The sequence below is a fragment of the Suillus subalutaceus genome (assembly GCF_016647625.1).
Source record: "Suillus subalutaceus strain FC151 chromosome Unknown DFJ58scaffold_35, whole genome shotgun sequence".
NCBI classification, from domain to species: domain Eukaryota; kingdom Fungi; phylum Basidiomycota; class Agaricomycetes; order Boletales; family Suillaceae; genus Suillus; species Suillus subalutaceus.
Window position 1 is genome coordinate 198,614 of NW_024540284.1, and position 18,956 is coordinate 217,569.

General features: G+C 48.4%; 7 protein-coding genes across 7 annotated transcripts; 3 read left to right on the plus strand and 4 right to left on the minus strand.

The window, feature by feature from the left end:
- The first annotated feature begins 23 nt into the window (after window positions 1-23).
- On the plus strand, window positions 24-1,003 carry DFJ58DRAFT_288712 (uncharacterized protein). The gene is made up of 5 exons (XM_041379688.1): window positions 24-259; window positions 328-396; window positions 454-543; window positions 596-919; window positions 974-1,003. Exons 1-4 carry the CDS (start codon window positions 167-169, stop codon window positions 866-868), a joined length of 525 nt encoding a protein of 174 aa, XP_041245394.1. The 5' UTR covers window positions 24-166; the 3' UTR covers window positions 869-919; window positions 974-1,003.
- Window positions 1,004-5,336: 4,333 nt separating this feature from the next.
- On the minus strand, window positions 5,337-6,391 carry DFJ58DRAFT_780808 (uncharacterized protein). The gene is made up of 5 exons (XM_041389755.1): window positions 6,373-6,391; window positions 6,142-6,317; window positions 6,020-6,082; window positions 5,833-5,964; window positions 5,337-5,779 (listed from the first exon to the last, which is right to left on the minus strand). The coding sequence occupies exons 2-5, from the start codon at window positions 6,253-6,255 to the stop codon at window positions 5,513-5,515; spliced, it is 576 nt and encodes a 191-aa protein (XP_041245395.1). The 5' UTR covers window positions 6,256-6,317; window positions 6,373-6,391; the 3' UTR covers window positions 5,337-5,512.
- Window positions 6,392-7,606: 1,215 nt separating this feature from the next.
- DFJ58DRAFT_780810 (uncharacterized protein) lies at window positions 7,607-8,007 on the minus strand (the record flags this gene model as incomplete). The annotated part of the gene is made up of 1 exon (XM_041389756.1): window positions 7,607-8,007. A coding segment is annotated over exon 1 (244 nt), but the record flags the coding sequence as incomplete, so codon positions are not given.
- Window positions 8,008-8,426: 419 nt separating this feature from the next.
- DFJ58DRAFT_701625 (Sodium/hydrogen exchanger) lies at window positions 8,427-10,545 on the plus strand. Its single transcript, XM_041383604.1, has 9 exons — window positions 8,427-8,551; window positions 8,607-8,859; window positions 8,909-9,010; window positions 9,077-9,247; window positions 9,303-9,341; window positions 9,404-9,556; window positions 9,606-9,904; window positions 9,998-10,142; window positions 10,196-10,545. Exons 1-9 carry the CDS (start codon window positions 8,525-8,527, stop codon window positions 10,393-10,395), a joined length of 1,389 nt encoding a protein of 462 aa, XP_041245397.1. The 5' UTR covers window positions 8,427-8,524; the 3' UTR covers window positions 10,396-10,545.
- A 425-nt stretch (window positions 10,546-10,970) lies between these two features.
- DFJ58DRAFT_288755 (uncharacterized protein) lies at window positions 10,971-12,257 on the minus strand. Its single transcript, XM_041379689.1, has 4 exons — window positions 12,122-12,257; window positions 11,495-12,071; window positions 11,383-11,442; window positions 10,971-11,329 (listed from the first exon to the last, which is right to left on the minus strand). The coding sequence occupies exons 1-4, from the start codon at window positions 12,132-12,134 to the stop codon at window positions 11,149-11,151; spliced, it is 831 nt and encodes a 276-aa protein (XP_041245398.1). The 5' UTR covers window positions 12,135-12,257; the 3' UTR covers window positions 10,971-11,148.
- Window positions 12,258-16,892: 4,635 nt separating this feature from the next.
- Window positions 16,893-17,493, minus strand: DFJ58DRAFT_658407 (uncharacterized protein; the record flags this gene model as incomplete). The annotated part of the gene is made up of 4 exons (XM_041382025.1): window positions 16,893-17,032; window positions 17,087-17,239; window positions 17,300-17,328; window positions 17,390-17,493. 4 exons carry the CDS (start codon window positions 17,491-17,493, stop codon window positions 16,893-16,895), a joined length of 426 nt encoding a protein of 141 aa, XP_041245399.1.
- Window positions 17,494-17,773: 280 nt separating this feature from the next.
- On the plus strand, window positions 17,774-18,868 carry DFJ58DRAFT_840218 (uncharacterized protein; the record flags this gene model as incomplete). Its single annotated transcript, XM_041392594.1, has 5 exons — window positions 17,774-17,844; window positions 17,912-18,195; window positions 18,257-18,284; window positions 18,336-18,466; window positions 18,516-18,868. The coding sequence occupies 5 exons, from the start codon at window positions 17,774-17,776 to the stop codon at window positions 18,866-18,868; spliced, it is 867 nt and encodes a 288-aa protein (XP_041245400.1).
- Window positions 18,869-18,956: the final 88 nt, after the last annotated feature.

The following is an 18,956-nucleotide window of genomic DNA, read 5'->3' on the forward strand; positions in this document are numbered from 1 at the left end:
CCGACAGGCGAATGCTTAGCGCCTGGAGTCAATACAGCAGCAAATATTTGCCTCGAGGCGAAGTTATGACCTATTGTGTATTTAAACCCACCAGGACCCACCCTTTCTCCAACTTCTTGTCGCACCCTACTTCGCTTAGACTGATCATCAACCTCAGCTATTCACCATGAACGACGACAATCAATCGAGGGGCTCGAGGTCAGTTCCTCCTCTAGACATCGAGACATCCAATGAAACAAACGCTGTTGGACGCCCGGTAGTACGTGGCTGATGTTTTATGAAGTTGCACCCGAAACGCTGACGCTCGTCAATGCATCCTTTGTCTAGGGCCGATCTCGTGGCAAAATATGTCGGTTTCTGGGGAAGGTTACGAATAGTGTAATAAAAAAAAATTCTGTGAGTCAAAATCAATACTTCGTGGTGTACTGGGATAAAACTGATATCATAAACAAGCGCTCGATCTTGAAGAATTCACGCAACCGCGACCCTGTTCTCCCGACCGTCGACTCTCGTGAAGGTGCATCATCGGTTCCGAATAACGAGGTAGGTCACCTTTCAGTTTATGGACTCTCCATAAATTCTGTTGTCCATGCAGGTCCAGGATACCCCTTCAGGTGTGGAACAATTCGCTGATCTCCAGCCGGCAATTCGAGACGCCGAAGAAGCTGTCAAAGGCATAAATCTACTGTCGGGACCGGTGACATCTGGAGTATCCGCCGCACAAAATGCACCAGCGGATCTCGAGGATGCATATAATTTCGAGGAGACATATCTTCGACCACTCAAGATCTTCGACACTGTTATTGGGACACTCACCGATGTACGGACCACAACTCTTGATCGGGACCAAAATAATCTTGTTCCATAGGTACATCCATACGCAAAGATAGCACTGGGTGTGTTGTCTGGGGCCGCAAAAGTATGTTTGGTTTCGCTCTCATTCCTATCTCTTGCTCAGTTGTTATGTGTGCAGATAGTTCTTGCTCAAGCGGATCGCGATAAAGCGATATTCAGCCTTCTCAAGAAGTTGGGTGACGTTTATGGTTTCATTTCGGACTACAAGAGGCTTCACCAGCTTTCGTCGATGCGCACTGTCCTTGGAAATATCTCTCAGCAGACCCTTGAATGTGCTCATTTCATCAGAGATTATTCGAAGATCAAGAGCTTTTGTAAGTCCTTACAAGTCACTGCACTTTTCGCAGTCTCAACCGTCTACCATTATCATAGGGAAGAGATTTGGAAAGAACCTAGGCCGGGAAACAGATGATGCGATTCGACAATATAGCGAAGTGTTGGATAATCTCATGGACAACTTCCAGAAGAAAGTCACTCTCGACACAAACATCTATGTCCATCGTACAGGTAAGCGTTTGTACGTGCTTCTCATTCGACATCTATTTATAGTCTTCAGTCGAAACAGTGGAGCTCAGTGGTTTGACTTATGCGAGGGGCGCTGGGCTAGATACTGGGAAACAATGCCTACCCAAGACGCGCACAAGAGTTCTCTCAGAGATCACAAACTGGGCCAATAGCACTGGAGGCGACGTTCAGCGTGTGCTATGGCTGTCTGGCCCTGCAGGCACGGGTAAATCAGCCATCGCTCACACGATCGCTAAGTGGTTCAAGGATGCGGGAGGGCTTGGTTCATGTTATTGTTTTGACCGCCAGCAACAAACCGACCATCGCCATCAAAAGATTTTTTCTACCATTGCATGCGATCTAGCTGACCGTGATCCGGAGTTGAAACGAGCATTGGCAGATGCAGTTGAAGATGACGGTTCGCTGAAGAAGACGACAGATATCATCCAGCAGTGGGATGAACTTCTCATGAAACCCCTAGGGAGGCTCTCGAATATAACAAGACCTATCGTTATAGTGATAGACGCATTGGACGAGAGCGGCGGAGTCGAAACACGGCGTCGCATTCTCCACATCCTTGCGGGTAAACTGGGTAATCAACCAATCGCCACACTTCCAGCCAACTTGCGGATTATTGTCACTTCTCGCCCGCTTCGCGATATCGATGATGAGCTTGGCGGTGCTCAGCATATTCGACAGATGTCCATGGACAGTATTCCATCCGCAGAAGCGAAGAACGACATCGGTACTTATGTATCTGATAAGCTGGGAAAGCTGTCGGATTTTCGGGATGAAGAGATTGCAGCTCTCGCTGAGAAGGCTGATGGACTTTTCGAATGGGCGCGTCTTGCCTGGGAATATATCATGGACACCCCTGCTGGCTTATCCCGAATGGATTGCTTCAATGCTCTCATGGCTCGTGATCCTCGAGAGCGGAAAGACTTGTTGTATGATATGTATAACTTCATTTTGGCAGAACTCCTGCCACAGGATAAGTATACACCAGCCGGTTATCAAGGCGCACTAGCGAAGTTTCGGTCCGTGATGGGACAGATACTTGGCACAGCCAAACCCCTCACCTTAGCTTCCCTGAATGACATACGGGACCATTTTCCAGATCAAGGTGACCGTTACAAAGTTGACCTGGTGGTCAAGGGCATGGGTCCGCTGCTCAGTGGTACCACCAGCCAACAATTCCCCATCCGACCTCTTCACGCCTCCTTCGGCGAATTCCTGACAGGCCCATCCTGCAAGCAAGATTTTTTTGTCGATGTGTCAAAGGCGCAACGTGACCTTTCTTTTGCGTCACTTCAGGCGATGAAACATCTTCGCTTCAATATCTGTGGTTTTAAGTCATCATACCTTCCCAATTACGAGGATCCCGGACTGCAAGAACGAGTTAACACATTTTCCCCGCATCTGTCCTACTCCTGTCGATTTTGGGCTTCACACGTACGAGGAGCGCAATTCGACTCGGAACTCGCAAACGAAATAAAATCATTTCTCAACCACGAACGATTACTATTCTGGCTTGAAGTACTTGGCTTCATAAATGCAATCAACGACGCAGATACCTCCCTTGCAATCATTACCCAGTGGCTGAAGGTGAGCCTACTAATATCCAGTGTCAGACAAAGTGCTCACCCACAATCACAGAACCGTTCGGGATATGAGGATGCCTTGTCTACTGCAATGGATATACAGATATTCATTCAAACCTTCGGCGGCATCATCTCGCACAGCACGCCACATCTCTATGTATCAGCACTCCCGTTTTCGCCCGTCAACTCTGAGATATCCAGAAAATTAGCTGCCAGATTTCAAAACGCTCTTCGTCTGACCTCGGGACGCGCTTTGGATTGGACGGCTATTCAGAGCGAGCTGAGCGGGTATACAGTTGGGATGGAGTCAGTCTCGTTCTCTCCTGATCAGACTCGCATTGTGTCCAGTTTGCTGGATCGTACACTCCGGCTGTGGGATACAGTGACGGGGCAGCCAATTATTCCGCCCATGCGGGGGCACACTGGCCGTATTTTGTCGGTCGCGTTCTCACCAGATGCCACTCTTATCGTCACTGGTTCTATTGATAAAACTATCCGGCTGTGGGATGCAGCGACGGGGGGGGAGCCATTGGGTGAGCCCTTCCGAGGGCACACTGATTCAGTTTTGTCAGTCTCGTTCTCCCCCGATGGCATTTGCATCGTGTCTGGTTCTTCAGATTCCACTGTCCGGCTCTGGGATGCAGCGACGAGGAGGCCATTGGGTGAGCCCTTGCGAGGGCACACTGAATCGGTTTCGTCAGTCTCGTTCTCCCCCGATGGCACTCGCATCGTGTCTGGTTCTTCAGATCACACTGTCCGGCTCTGGGATGCAATGACGACGAGGCCATTGGGTGAGCCCTTGCGAGGGCACACTGATTCTGTTTTGTCAGTCTCGATCTCCCCAGATGCCAAACGCATCGTCTCTGGTTCGGCTGATAAGACTATCCGGATCTGGGATCTAGAGACAGGGGAGGCAGTTAGGTCGCCCCTGCAGGGGCACACTGGTTCTGTTTGGTCAGTCTCAATCTCCCCAGATGCCCGATACATCGTCTCTAGTTCAGATACCGATATCTGGCTGTGGGATGCAGGGACGGGGGAGCCAGTTGATGGGCCATTACAGGGGCACACTAGTTCAGTTTCATCAGTCCAGTTCTCCCCAGATGGCACTCGCATCGTGTCTGCTTCGAGAGATGGTACTGTCCGCCTCTGGGATGCAACCATCGCTCAAACCAATCAATTCATCCGTTTTTCGTCTGACTCGACGCACGCGCTGTACAACCCTGCTGAGCTAATTGAGGGTAGCCGCCGCCATGACCGCAGGTCAACATCCTTTTCGCTAGGAGTTGATGGATGGGTGATGGGACCCGATCGACAACTCTTGTTCTGGGTACCGCCTGGTCTCCGACAGCCATTTTATACTCCCAAGACTGTGTTGGTGATACCCAGAGGAAACGTTGAACTTGATTTGAGCAGCATGGCACATGGAGAACGCTGGAGCAATTGCCGAGATGAGTGAGTTCTGGCCTTTATCGTCCGTCACAGTCAGTGAAACGCATACTTTTTAGAAGCCCTACTGAAGGATGATTTATTCTGGCAATCGAGATATTCAGTCTTGCAGTTCAATCCCTTGGATAATTTATAACCTGGTACTATGTAGTCTCGAGATGCTGCTGCTAGTTTACGAGACACGTACTTACGTTGGGGTGGCATACTGATCACGGGCAGAAAGATTTCTCCACTAGAACATCTTGAGTAGAGTCTATATACGATGATTTCGTCGTCCATGTTCCTTTGTGCATCATTAGACAAACAATGAAGATAATATGAGGTTTCCCCGCAATGGCACCGTACCATTCATACTGGTAACCGCCGAACAGCCCGAGACGTCTATGAGGCAAACCGCAGTTTGGTCACCAATTAATGGTATGGTCGGAGGTCGACACGCTGTGCAGATGAGCGAGTAAATGCAGCAGATCGATCAGTCGTACTTGAAAGCACAGTCAACTTGAAGGTGGTAGTATCTGTAGGTACCGCAATGCAAACGAGATACTCGAAAAACGGAAGCTGGGTATCCTAAGAACAGGGAGAATATCGTATACTGGTCTCGAGTCAGTCGCCTTGCACCGGTGTATTTATGAGTGATGGTATGGTGAGACTGAGAAACAACAGGCTGATGTTAGAGCTCGTAAATTTGGAGGACCCGAAGAGGTGAATGGCTACGTGTTTCGTATATATGAAACAAGTTGCCGCAGATTGTTGCGATGTGCAGCGACGAGATGGTGTGTCAGCTGAGCGCAGGAAAAACTTAAAAAAAGACATAAATAGGACTCAAGATGAGCGCCTTGATCTGAGCGCACAAACGGATAAACATCTTCCCCAGTGACCACTCGTCTAATTCCGAGTTGCCGCAAACTAAGTGTGATGTCCAGCGCTGCAGAGGGCGACAAAAAATATTTCGGCATAATGGAGACGGGAAAGACACAGCACGACAATACTGAATTTGAAACTGAACACCGAGTAAATGTCAGCAAAGTAACTCTAGAGGTAGAATTGTGCAATGTAGACGTTAGAAATCACCAGGTACAAGGAAACAAATGATAATAGATACTGCACTAAGTGCAACTGTGAACACCACCACGGCTGCTATTTGCTGCGCCATCCTGGTGAGGTATGCCAACGCGCTGCAAGCGCCATCGAGGAGGCATCCTCAGTCTGCCATGAGACCAACACGAGTAATAGCAGAGGAACGCCTTGACCCAATGTACGTCTGAGAGCGAATCGAAGTCAGCTGCGTCGTCTTCCTGCGTAGCCTGTTGACTAGACAGATATCGAGTATCGTCTACTTTCTCGTATTCCGGTAGTTTGGCAGCAGCAGGTTGCTGTATGGCACAAATCAACGAAAAGGCACCGATAAGTAAGAAAATTACATTACAGTGATCTTCCGCCCTGGTGCAACTTCAACGACTGGTGGACCATGACTGTGTTTGAGCACGAGGAAAGAAAGATGCTGCTGTAGGGATTGTACGAGTCCGGTGGAACGGGGAGGTGGAGAACTTATTTCGAACTGGATACACACTCAGTCGTGCATTACGAGTTTAGCATATAAATTGAACACTGACCTGATCAAATTGAGTTAGGGCCTGACCGGAGAGAGAGGATGGTAGGGGCAATGTAACAGGAACCTGTTGTACCATCATAGAGTCAACCGTCAAAGAACCGAGATACGAGAGTCACGACCTACATCTAGAGGATGACGAGGTTGAATCTGACGGACAGGGACTGCATTCGCGCGAGGATAGAAGCGAAGGAAAGTATGTTGCTGCGGGTCGCTTGTAGGCGGAGGTCTCGGCGCCATACTAGGTATGGCTGATATGGTGGTCTGCGGTGGCCAGCATGAGGATGACGAGTTGCATCATACTGCAATGAGAGCGATGAGTGAGCGGTGTCATGAGTAAAAGAATGAGATGCGCACATGCAGTAGATGATCGAGGGTTGAAACGTTGACTTTTCGGGTGCAATGAACTGCAAAGGAATGTTAGCACATGATAGTAGATGATCGCAGGGGATGCATACACGGGCCTGAGTACAGATCTTGTAGTCGTCTTCGGTGTATGGCGTGTAAGCTAATTGACGTGAATCAAATAAGATAAGGACAGAGACATCCTGAACGTCCAAGGAGGCGAGGAGCTGCCGCGACTCGAAAGCCCAGAGCTTGATGGTGTCGTCTGCTGAAGTGCTAGCGAGGAGAGCACCATCAAATGGAAGTGCTAGACCACCAATGGTCTTGATGTGCCCAGCGTAATCGCATCAAACTCGTAGATTGTCTTGGCATCGTTATCCCGATCCGGATTTGCGGTGAAGCAGCAACAAATCAAAATGCCTACGAAGAACACAAAAGATTTAACAGATCATCCAACGACTCACCCGAAGCCGACGAATTGTAAGTTTCATCAAGATTGTTGATACAATATTCAAATAAGTTGTCCGGTGTCGAATCGTCACGCGTCAGACACGGCAAAGGTGGATGGTTGAAATACTGTTGGGGCCGGGGGCCAACAATTTGATCTGTATTTGTTGTTATTTGGTATCCAGGCGGTGAGCTGAAGTGCTAAAGCGCTAACGCTCCAACTACCAGAAAGATACACATCAACGTTACTCTCTACTATGGTCTTTGGCCTCTTCACTCGCACGCCCGATTCGTCACTCAACGCCTGTCCAACTACACACGTCCTCTTCCCCAAAACTCCGTCCTCACGTACATGACGGTCATCATAGTTCCATTGTATGTGCTGTCACGCCCTCTTCTGTGACCTTTTAAGAACAGATATGTCTTGTCGCACCCCCAATGAAGATGACGGCATGCTCGTCGATTGCGCTGCGGTGAGGCACTGCGGAACTCAGAAGGAACAATATGGGTCCTCTAGATGCGTAGTTCTATGAACGAAGATGCACAGTGAGTGTTTTCCTTGTCCTTACAGTTCAAAAACTGATTTGACGAGACACATGTTAAATGCATGTGCCTTTGCGCAGATTTGCCCATCTTGTCGTACCTAATAAACTGGTATATCCATTACAGGTGCTGGCAGGTTGGCCTGCGACATCGTCTGACGAACATACGATGTAACAGCTCAACTCACCAGCATCAGAATGGCAAGCGCATATAACCGCCCAGATCTCACGTACGCACGTGGAGATAATACGGATGTCTCGCCTTACGACTGACCGTGCGCTTAGGACAACCTTTCAGCGCATTTTTACTAGTTCACCAATGAAGACAAAAAGAGGATCGCTTCACATCACCATATTGTTGTACAAGTCGAAGACATCATATCTGTTCGCAGCATGTTGGACCACAGGACACTCGAGATATACAGCATTTTGAAGAACAGAGGCCGCTAAGTTTTCATTGTACCTTGACGGTGGCTCGATACATGGATACTTATCCAGTCGTACTGCTATCGTATTGCTCACTGGAGGATAAGTGCAACTAGTGGCAGTATCTAGCCCGGCCAGCCAGCCGATTCCAAGGACACATGACATCTGACACGTGGGAGGTCATGGGGTTGTCACGTCTTAAAATAATCGTGCTCTGCACTTGAAATTTGGGACATGTGAGTCTTCAATTTTTCGCCCCACCGGCGTGATACCCTTTGTCCTCAACTTCATTCCCCTCAGAGTAGTACGCACCATTTCAAAGTTTTGACCACGAATTCGAACAACACCTGGACCCACTATATATATATATAGTACTCACTGGGACTGGCCCGTACTACCTTGTTCCAAGCTTACGTTTAGCAGGGGGCACACCACCATATATGAAAGTTTGCCCAAACCAGCATTCCACTAGCATGGATTTAAACTTACTGCATGTTCGTTATCAACTTGAGCTTGTGATAGTATCATTACAAACTTTGTTTTCAGGTGTATGCGCCAGGATTGGCGTACATCTGTCTCGGTGGTTTTGTAGTGTCGGTCCGTTCTATTTCCATTTGAATGTCCTTAGACATTGTGCTTTGCCGACTGCATGCTCAGTTCAACCACTTGTCATCCGCTGCCATTAATTTGCTCCACACCGCCATTTCTCATTGGATTCGTAGTATGCTGACTCTTTGCCGTAGTTCTCGATGGTATCCCTCATACTTAAAGAGAAGGTGAGATGGATGTCCCACCTGTCATAAACCCTCCGATGATCCATACCTTTCCCAGCTTTATCTCAATGAAGTCGTCCTCGGAACGGGTTTTGGGATCATCATAGGCCCTCACGCTGCCAATATCTTTACACCTCGTTCATGGGGTTCCTCGGAGAATGCCATAACATTAGAAGTGATGCGTATCGTCCTTGTCACTGGCCTGTTTGCAGTGGGAGTCGAATTACCCTGTGCGTATATGAAAGAGCATGCCAGGAGCTTGCTTGTAATGGTCGTGCCCACAATGGCCTTTGGCTGGGTTGTTATCGCCAGTATGTGTATCTCCTCAGAGACATTTCCATTTGCTGATCATCATGGCAGGCATCATACAAGCACTGTTCCCGGAGCTCAATTATGTCTCGTCTCTTTGCATCGCTGCCTGTTTAACCCCTACGGACCCAGTCACATGTGCTGCTATCATTCGTCAGTTCTACCAACCATCAAATTGAAAGTAACAGCAGATCTCTGGTGTCTAAATCTGCCCTACAGGCGGAAAATATGCTACTAAACATGTTCCTGTGAATATCCGTCGAATATTGACCGCGGAGTCAGCAGCGAATGACGGTCTCGCATACCCCTTTCTTGCGATATCCATATACCTCACCGTAGAGGCATCTGTTCGAACGGCTATTGGCAAGTGGTTCTTAGTGGGATGGCTATGTTCGTGCTCTCGGTTTTCTGACCGCATCATGAGTATTCATCATGTTCTAAAAAGACCAGGTCATTCTTGGTACCACTTTCGGCGCTGTCATGGGTCAGCGAAGTCGCCTGATCATCTGATTGCATCGATCTAATTGTATTTCGTTTGTGGTTCAGGTTATCTGTTCTCCAAGCTCATGAAAATATGCCATGACAAGGGTTTCATAGATCGAGAATCGTACATCGCACAGTATCTTGCTTTATCCATCTTTATTATGGGAGTCGCAAACACGATCGGTGCAGACGATCTTCTTGCAGCATTTGCAGCAGGTCTGCATACACTCTGAACACGCGGTACTTAGGTCTGACATTCCTTCAGGTTGTGCAATCTCCTGGGATGGTTACTTCCATGCACAGACAGCAAACGACGCATTTTCTTCCGTAATTGATTATGTCCTGAATTGTGGCTGCTTCATCTACATTGGCGCTTGGCTACCTTTTGACGACTATCACTCTCCTGAGTATGGCATCACCCCTTGGAAGCTTGTTCTTCTTATGATCGCTATTTTGTTCTTGAGGCGAATTCCATTCCTACTAATGGTCTACAAGTTTGTTCCCGAGATTGCTTCCTGGAAGGAAGCTCTATTCTCTGGTCACTTCGGTGAGCTGCTAACTCCAGTCATGTCGTGACTTTTACCTAAATTCCTAATCCTTAATACAGGTCCAGTAAGTTGGTTGAATGTCATTTCTATATCCACTAATGTGTCCTAGATGGGAGTCGGTGCAGTTTTCGTGTCTTCCCTTGCTCTTACGCGTTTGCCCACTCCGGAACACCCGCCTGCAGATCAAGCACAGTTCCTCGCCGCAACTATCCAGCCTATCGTGTCCTTCGTCGTCCTTGGTTCTATCATCGTTCGTATGTATTCTCATGGACAGTATCGTACTGTCGCTGATCTCGAAGGCATATAGATGGCTTGTCTATTCCCTTCTTCAGCATCGGCCGTGGCATACATTGCCGCACGACCTCACCCATGGACGCGTTTCATGGTATTGCAGGGTCAGCAGCAGATAGCGATGTCGAGCGAGGCCTGAAGACTCCAGGTGTTATATCTAACGGATCTGCTGTGGATACCCTGCAGACCACCGAACGCGTTGGTGCTAGACTGTAATGTATAACCTCTACCAACTTGTACGATCATCACGCCTCGTCATGTACAGTACACCACGCACACTGAATATCTTGCCACCTACTTTCTGTCACAGCAACCAATGACTACTTAGTGGCGCCTTATGAACATCCTCCACGACTTTTTATCTTCAAACTCCGATATATGTACGACATCTAGACTGTCCAATGACAGTAGTTCTCCCTTTGTTTCTTGATTTCCATTATTCTATCAAGGTCTTGCTACGGGAAACTGCCTTTGTTATGAGTACTCCCTTTGTTTCTCTAGTACCTTCAGAAAATCATATATAAGCCCAATGAGAATCAGCTTCAAATTGCTCAGCTGGAGTTGCCAGTCTCTCACAACTCGTTAACGCTTTGACACCGATACTTCATATTCACCACCAGATGATATCACGTATAAGTACCGAGTGCGTCAGCCACAACGAACTATGCATGACAGATGAGCGCCATCTCTGGTTTATTACCGGCGCTTTTGATGCTGAATTCATTGGTGCGATATCCATGATCTTCTTTCTGATCACTGCTGAACATATTATAGCACGAATTAGACTGGGGAACGCATGCTGGTCCTGAGTCCAACGTCAAATGGATGGATAGGCGTCATTATTGATTTCAGTTGACAAGGTATAACAAATACACAACTTGTGAGTAATACACATTATCACGGGATATATCCCGACTGAGGGTAAAGTAACATCGGTAGGTCAAGCTCGCAGTACGAATCGTCAACGATTTAACTGCAATATTTTCGTTTTGCAGCTCTTCCTTTGATAGTAAACTGTGGCAAAGGCAGGCGATTGATATGTTGACCCGACTGGTCGACTTCTGCAGCAGGAGCAACTGCCCCAGTCTTCTGCGTGGGAGCTTCCTGTCGTGGCTGCAGCTGACGGCGCCTCAACTCCCTATGCGAGTTCCTAACAGTTGTCGTCAGCTGAGTTGGACCAGCGAAATGTGAACGAAAACTCACGGTGCATCTCTTCCGTCGAAAGGCAAGGTTGGTGGGCCTGTCGGGCCTGTTGACGGTAGTCTATCGACGAAGCGGTTTAACATGAGTAAGTCAAGGACGGGGGAATACATACGGTGGTGTCATAGTCTTTAACACTCTTTCTGTCCGCATCTGATCCTCCTCGCCTTCTTCGTAGATCCAATCTTTTGGCCAATTGGGCGCAATCTCCCTCCAGTATGTGAAGTAGGCCTCCAATCTCTCACGCCGCCCCCGCTCGGCGCGCACGACATCCCGCGTGTTCCTCGCCTGCTCCTTCAGCCCCGCCGCTCTCTGGCGGAGAGCGGCGGTCTGGACGAGAATGCGTTGATCATCGGTTGTGATTTGTTTCATAATGTTCACAGCCCGGTTGAGCAGTTGTGGTTGTTCGGGAGGAGGCGTTCCTGCACGCGAGCTGACGGGGGATTTGTAGCATTGCTGCTGATTGGGACTTCCGTAGGACAGGTAAGAACCACCTGAATCACTGGAGTCGTACTCTGCAGCAGGCTGCCCATTGGGACTTGCCATTAACGGCGAAAGGCTTGGCGAATTTCCCGCTAGATTGCCAGGCGCCATGCAACCGTCATGTCCGACTGCTTTTATGGGAGTCGTATTTTCTACCGCCAAAATCAGGACGGGTGCAGGGGCATCTTCCTGGATGATGAGAGGATCGGCTGGCGAAGGGTTAGGTTTCTTGTACTGCAACGCGAGGTATGACACTCACAATTTGTAACCATAGGTAAGTCTATGGTTCGAATTGAAGGACCGGCAGCTAGACGACTCTCCTCCGTCGTTCTGAACTTCTTTCTTGATGGCTCCTCGCTCTCTTCTTGACTGAACAAACGTCAGAACCATTTATAGCTTCGAAGACGAAGCAGGTCACGTACAGTGGAGGAATAATCTTGCCGAGTTTCACTAACTCTCTAATGATTACTGCACTCTTCATGTTCGCTTTTACTCCATGACCCTGTTTGCAAGTCAGTGGCTGGCATTCAGGACAAGAAACGCAACACGCACCTTGGCTACCTTTTGCAGCTGTGCACGGGATAGCTTGCCAAGTGTAGTTTCATCCATGAAGAGGTTTTCTTGACTTGGAGCTGGGATCAGGTCGTTGGATGAGTGGGCACCGTGAGGAAAGAGTGCTTCGTTCATTTTGCGTAGCGTAGTCTTTAAAGCACGGGTACTTTGATGACAAGATGTGGTACTGGGTCAAGTTGGGGATCTGCTCAAGGAGGTTGGGAACAAATGACGAGGAACTTTGAAGGTGCTTTAAATTTGTTTTCGTGATGTGGATAAACCCACAACTTAATTACACGATGCATGCTTGTACCCGGAGAACAATAGATTAAGATCAACTCCGAGAGCCTTGACTCAGCCACAGGGGGTACGGGAGCAGTTGGGCTGCCGTATTGCTGAGATCAATTAATTCACAAGTGTTTTTGTTTTTACACTGAACGCCGATATGTCTGGTCGCATTCGAGGTTTTCGATTTCATGCAGACTGATATCAAAGGCGCACGCTTCCGCAACCACCCGGAAGACTTTCACCCTCTTCTACCCAAATTCCACGTCGCTTTCCTCCTCAGACGACATTTACGACACAAGAACCACGTACCTGGAGTGCGGCAAGGGAGGATCAGAGTCCCATGCGCTCGAAGGCTATATGAAGAGATGTGCAAAAAATGGAATAGAGAAGTGGTAGGTTCCACGTCGATTAAGTGGAAATATGCCTGACCGCAAGTCTCTGGGCAATATTTGCTGCAGCAATGACTCTATGGCCTACCTATGGGATTAGTACTCGTGCACGGGTGGCAATCACTCCCGTATGTATGTACGTTCGACGCGGGCAATATCTCGAGGACTTCCGCTTCGACGAAGCTGTCAGACTCTCAAATGTCTTTTCTCAAAATCGGCACACACGACGACCAACTCCATGATTCCTCGACAACCACTTTCTCTGCCAATAGCGTGGCATCCCCGAATTCTATTGCATGGAGTCGCATTTCACGTTTCGCATCCAATCCAACCACGACTGTCAGCAGAAATAAAGCTTCGTGGTTCCCATCGTTAGCGTTTCTGGCAGAGGGCTCATCCATCGAGAATAAAACTGAGGGTGGTTAGGGCGCTATTGTATGGAATTGATACAATGTTTCCATGGAAGTTCTAGTTAGGATTCAGAATCAGACACTTGACGTCGATATGAATACATTGCATGATGCGTTACATAAAGTGCAATGCACACGTGCACACTAGATGTGGCGAATATTCCTATCAATCGGGTGGCTGTTATCTCCTGCTTACCTCCTGGTAAAATAAAAACTCGATATCTAAGCACCCCGCCCGGATGAACTGACGATAGAGTTTGGCAGGGAAAGTGCTGGAGCGCTCGAACAAGTTAGGCTTCACCATCAACGTCAGGCCAATACACACGAGGAGATCTTACCAGTGATCCTGAACTCGGCCTCATAATCACCCTAGTACTTGTCGCCGTCGCCGTTGAAGAGATCAGCTATGGCTTCTAGCTCGACAAAGCCCGTCAGAGCAACAAACGAATCGATTCTGAAACCAGTCATGACGTTGCAGGGTCGTACACCTTCGAAAAAAGACGAGCAATACGTGAACAGTGTCACATACCATGTTTCATCCATTACCTACTTTCCGGACGGCCAGAGAATGATCAGTGGATCTTGGGACAGGACTGCTCGGCAATGGGATCTGCAGATGGGGAAAGAGATTGAGAAGGTACGGGATGTTTGTCCCAAGGGGATGGTAAATGCGGTGGAGGTATCAAGGAATGGTCGATGGATCGTCACTGCTGGTGGAGAAAACAGTGAGATGTATCATTACGGGGAGCTCCGAGTTTGCGAGGTTGAGACAGGGATAGTGAGAACACTTGCAGGCCACTCGAGGTGGATCACCTGCATCGATATCTCCGCGGACAGCACTTTGCTGGCGAGCGGGTCATACGATTCCATACAGATATGGAGCTTGGACACCGGGAAACTTGTGGCTGGTCCATTCAAAAGTGATGCATCTAATGGTGCTGTTCGATTCTCGCAAGACTCGAAAAAGGTGGCAGCCAAATCAATTCTTGGGAAGGGCTTGAAATTTGGGACGTCCATACACAGAAACTGGATGCCAGAGTGGGGCAATCAATGCGAAGTGTTGGGTTGGTGACATATGCACCAGTGTTCTGGACATCAAAAGACCAAACCATCATAGCCGCATTCTCCTTCAGGGATGACATGATTGAAACAGGCATCAATGACCTTCCAAGGATGATTTACAAATTCGACGCGTCGACACTGAAGACTGTTGGATCTCCCTTTGAAGGGCATACCAGTCTTGTCTCCGGTCTAGCACTCTCAGTCGATGGTGCTCTCCTCGCTAGCGCTTCCAAATTTGACAACACCATCAAGCTCTGGGCTTTCGAGTCCCGCGAACTCCTCGCTTCATTCCGTATTCAGGAACCACACTCCATTATCCTCTCACCCAACTCACATCAACTAGCTTACACGACTTGGTGTGACACAAAGTCCAGGATTTACATATGCGACACTCCACCTGACATCCTTGCTAGCATACGGCCTGCACAAGAAGCACAGCCCAATGTATGCATTCAGCCGCATATATCTGTCCATTCGTACTGACAATTTGTAGATCAATACACCTCGCAATCCACGCCGCGCCGTGCGCCGTGACCCCAGCAAATATCCCATCCGCATCCTACCAAAACCTCTTCCTGCAATAGACCCACAGCAACCCACTTTCCTTCGTTACCTTCGCAAACTTCTTCCATCCTTCTCCAACGCAGTTCGTCCTATTCGGAACGGTGAGCCTCGTGATCCACTGGACGTATGTTTCTTCTACCTGTTGCCTTCGTAATCCACTTGACGTTCCCCTTGCAGTTCCCTGCTACGTCGCCCCTACCTCCAAATATCTTTCCTCCAGCGCAGGCCACAATTCAGGTGCGTTCATATACAGATCCCTGCGAGAATGCGAGTACTCACCGTCGTAATCACATCTTCAACTTATATTTTCAGTCTCGATCCGCACGAGTACTGCCTGCTTCCTAATCCTCTACTGCTACTCCCACTACCTTCATATCCCGCATAAGCCACATCTCAGCCCGCTTGCCTATCGCCGACGTTCCTCTCGCGCAGGGTAAAGAGGTGTGCTCAGTTAATTTGTCACTGTTTGCAGGTCTCATACATCAATTTATAGCGCAACGCTGCAGCCGGTGCTCCCGCTAAGGATGATGATGATTTGATCCGTGATGAAGACTATGTCTCTCCTCCTCCTTCGCCGACCCCCGGTTCACAGCCACGATCCACAGCAAGGCAGATTGATGTTACCTCTGGAGAGCATGGAAGCGGCCGCTTGTGTTTCTGCTTTTAGCGTTGTCTCGAGGACATTCCCCGGATATTTCGTTTTTACTTGTTGTAGCTCGTCGCATGCGTTCCCTATTACCACTCAATGCAAATGGTCAATACACCCTTTGGAGTCCGTCTTATCTTTTTATCGATAGCACGTATTCTGACTACAAATTACATGTCTTCCTTCAGGTATTCACTTAAATTCTGCCAGATTTATGCAAGGCTATATATAATTTCCAAAATCACTTGAGCGGGTTGTGTGCGTGTTTCAAAAGACCAATAAGTAGAGGTCCATTTCCAGCTTCAAATCCTGCACCATACACAAGTATTAAGGAAAGACAAAGTCCTCGCAAGGAAATCCACGGCGTAAGCGCGTGTACACATTGACATGAAATAGAATGGTGCCGGTGATGGATGACCTCCCTCATTCACTCGATTCAGCCATATCGCGATCCCAACATCATATTCTAGACAACGCTTGGTCTCGCCACAATCCATTAGCTCATAGTTAGCATCCCCTTGATCGTGTCTGCTTCGTGTAGGTAGCTGGGCTGCCCGGGCATCTGGCGCCAGCTGAGAGTGCCACATTGGCGAGCGTTTTAAAGTTCAACATCTCTGCGGTGATAAGTATTTGTGGCCTGTTCCAGTTCGTAGCTTTGTGTGATCGTCACATACAGTGACGTGGGTGTAGGCAAGGACCGACGTCAAGTTAAGATCCGAATTGATTTTTGCGAGACTGGAGGTCTGTGAGCTTGATGAGCGAGATTCAACAACCTAGTAAGCTTGTCTCGCAAGAGGTGATCAGTCCGTCTTTTGGACGATCATCACTCGAACGCCCTCGGAAAATTGGGTCATTCCAGGCTTCTCTTTTCTAACTCTCCGTCTCAATCTTGAGCATCTAAACTGTATCTCCTACTTACCAATGCACTTTCCTGTTAATTCGAAACCAATTGAGGGTGTTGGTCTCGCCCATTCATAGTCGTGGCCCGGCCTGACTTAGCAACACAAGGTAAAAGTTTATTAATAGCCATCATTTTAGTGACTCCACAGACATGCCCTTCCGTCGTGGCGCAGACGCCGGGCGTAAGAACGATCGGAAGGACCAAAGACGCTCTGTGACTTAGGTCTGGTACATGAAGTATTCTGTGCCATACAAAGCTGCACATGCAGCTGTGCCTGCCGTCATTGCAAGTGTTATTGGATAAAACGGTGGTCTTAGGGACCGGCGCAGATGCAAGAAGAGGTATGTCAATGACCAAGCTGTCGCGGTGCATGTACATCATGTGTGTGCCACGGAGTGATGCTAGAACTCACCAGTAGCTATTCCGCTGCCGTTCCTTGCGTCACCAGCCCCTAGGACATACGCGGCACCACCAAAAACCAGGGAGAAGCCGACCCGGTGGAGATATGGAGGAAAGTAAACATTTGGACGAACGACAGTGGATGGAATCACGGCTGAGGCTGCAACTATTCGTACCAAAAAAAATCAGATAGTGATGATATGAAGTGAGAACTTTTGACACGTACATAATGTCCCCAGACCAAGAATAGGTCCCCTTCAGAATTAAATCAATAGGTTAATGTGCCAGGACAACTGGTATAGGCAGTGGACTAAACTTGGAGCGTGCGTATGGTTGAAAATGAGAGAATGGTCCGGACGCCGTTTGTGACGTAGAAGGAATCGACGAATTTGCGCGTTCAGGAGACTCCTTTCCTTCCATTCCACCAATTGGGCTGTGTTTAAATGTAAAACTTGAACGTTCTGAACATGAAGTCACGCAACTAGGCCTTAGGGTTGGAGAATTCGGGTATTTATTTAAATCCCGAATGGGGAAACCTGCAGCCTTCAACTGTCAGTCTCGGAACATGCTTGTGGAGCAGTATTTGTGTCGCCAGCACGGAACACACGAGGATTCTCCATAATTTATAGGCAGGTAAGAGAATATATATGCTTTGTCCTCTTGAACAACGTTAACAGCAGTGACTCGGTTCAACTGAACGATGCCCTCGACTATCATCCAGGCAGGACAAACATGGCATGGCTTTAGCAAGATCCAGTATTTGATCATATTGTACGCCATCATCCTGCCTATCAGCTAAGCTTTTATAAGATTAACTTGCTCAACTCGATCCATTTAGTGGTGATTCCTATAGCAGCATTCGTTGGGACTACCAATCTTCTCCCCATCCGACAATCAAGAGCCCGATGGGAGTAACCTATCCTGGAGTAACATACGCAGAGCCTGGCAAGCCGAACTGGGTCGGACATATAGTAAAATCGCGTTCATCTAAACTGGTGTACGACTATGCCAGGGGAAACGACTTTGTGTCTTCTCTAGAGAGGCAGATCATATACCAGTTCCTTCCAAATGTTGCAAGGAAGCCATCGACGGCCCAATGGGAACCAGACGACACACTATTTAGTGAGTGCTCTCGAGTCGCATACTTTATCTCTCTGACGGGATCTGCGTTGATCTACGACAGTGACGTGGATTGGGATTAATGATCTCGCGTAGGTCGTCGTTCTGCTGTCTTGATTATCAACTGATCGAGAATTCCTCAGTCTCATCGAAGACATTGAAGGCGTGTTTAACACGCTGAAAGGCCTTTTCCGGTACCAAGAGAAACTATATGCCTCCGGGGCTCGAAACTTTCTGTTATTTGACCTCCCTCCGATCCATCGATCGCCCTCAGGTATAGTCGCATCTTCTACCGTGGTTCATATATTCATTTCAAAATATAGTACGCGAAGATACTGATACCGTGTTGGAACAGTATCAGACGTGGAATGCGACATTAGAGAAAGAACTCCAGAGCTGGACTAGAAGCCATCCGGATATCACCACCTTTCTCTTTTCCTCGTGGGATTCATTTTCGCGCGTGTTGGATGACCCAAACGCATTTGGATTTGATCACAACGACATCAGCGAAGCTGGGGGCGCAATATGGGTAGATCGGCTTCGTCCCACGAGTGCGATGCATCGAATCATTGCGGACGATCTGATTTCGTTCTTGGATGCCCATTCACCGCATGTCCCCGATCAGCCGGAATTCCCGCATAATCGGGCGTGCTTCTCAGCAAGTAATGCTGTATGAGTGAAGACGAGTTTGCGAAAAAGGCATAGGACGGGGCGGGTGCTTTATTGTTGCCTCTGGAAGGAACTAGTGGCATTTTCAGTCCATG

Bases quoted from the DNA above. Each gene is read 5' to 3' on its own strand.
- DFJ58DRAFT_288712 (XM_041379688.1), top strand. From the start codon at position 167: ATGAACGACGACAATCAATCGAGGGGCTCGAGGTCAGTTCCTCCTCTA. The intron at 260-327 runs GTACGTGGCTGA...TCCTTTGTCTAG, and splicing joins ACGCTGTTGGACGCCCGGTA to GGCCGATCTCGTGGCAAAAT. The intron at 397-453 runs GTGAGTCAAAAT...ATCATAAACAAG, and splicing joins GTGTAATAAAAAAAAATTCT to CGCTCGATCTTGAAGAATTC.
- DFJ58DRAFT_780808 (XM_041389755.1), bottom strand. From the start codon at position 6,255: ATGGCGCCGAGACCTCCGCCTACAAGCGACCCGCAGCAACATACTTTC. The intron at 6,083-6,141 runs GTAGGTCGTGAC...ATGGTACAACAG, and splicing joins AACCTCGTCATCCTCTAGAT to GTTCCTGTTACATTGCCCCT. The intron at 5,780-5,832 runs GTAATGTAATTT...TGTGCCATACAG, and splicing joins CACCAGGGCGGAAGATCACT to CAACCTGCTGCTGCCAAACT.
- DFJ58DRAFT_701625 (XM_041383604.1), top strand. From the start codon at position 8,525: ATGGTATCCCTCATACTTAAAGAGAAG. The intron at 8,552-8,606 runs GTGAGATGGATG...TACCTTTCCCAG, and splicing joins CCCTCATACTTAAAGAGAAG to CTTTATCTCAATGAAGTCGT. The intron at 8,860-8,908 runs GTATGTGTATCT...TCATCATGGCAG, and splicing joins TGGCTGGGTTGTTATCGCCA to GCATCATACAAGCACTGTTC.
- DFJ58DRAFT_288755 (XM_041379689.1), bottom strand. The intron at 11,443-11,494 runs GTATGTATTCCC...CTTCGTCGATAG, and splicing joins TTAAAGACTATGACACCACC to ACTACCGTCAACAGGCCCGA. The intron at 11,330-11,382 runs GTGAGTTTTCGT...GACAACTGTTAG, and splicing joins TTCGACGGAAGAGATGCACC to GAACTCGCATAGGGAGTTGA.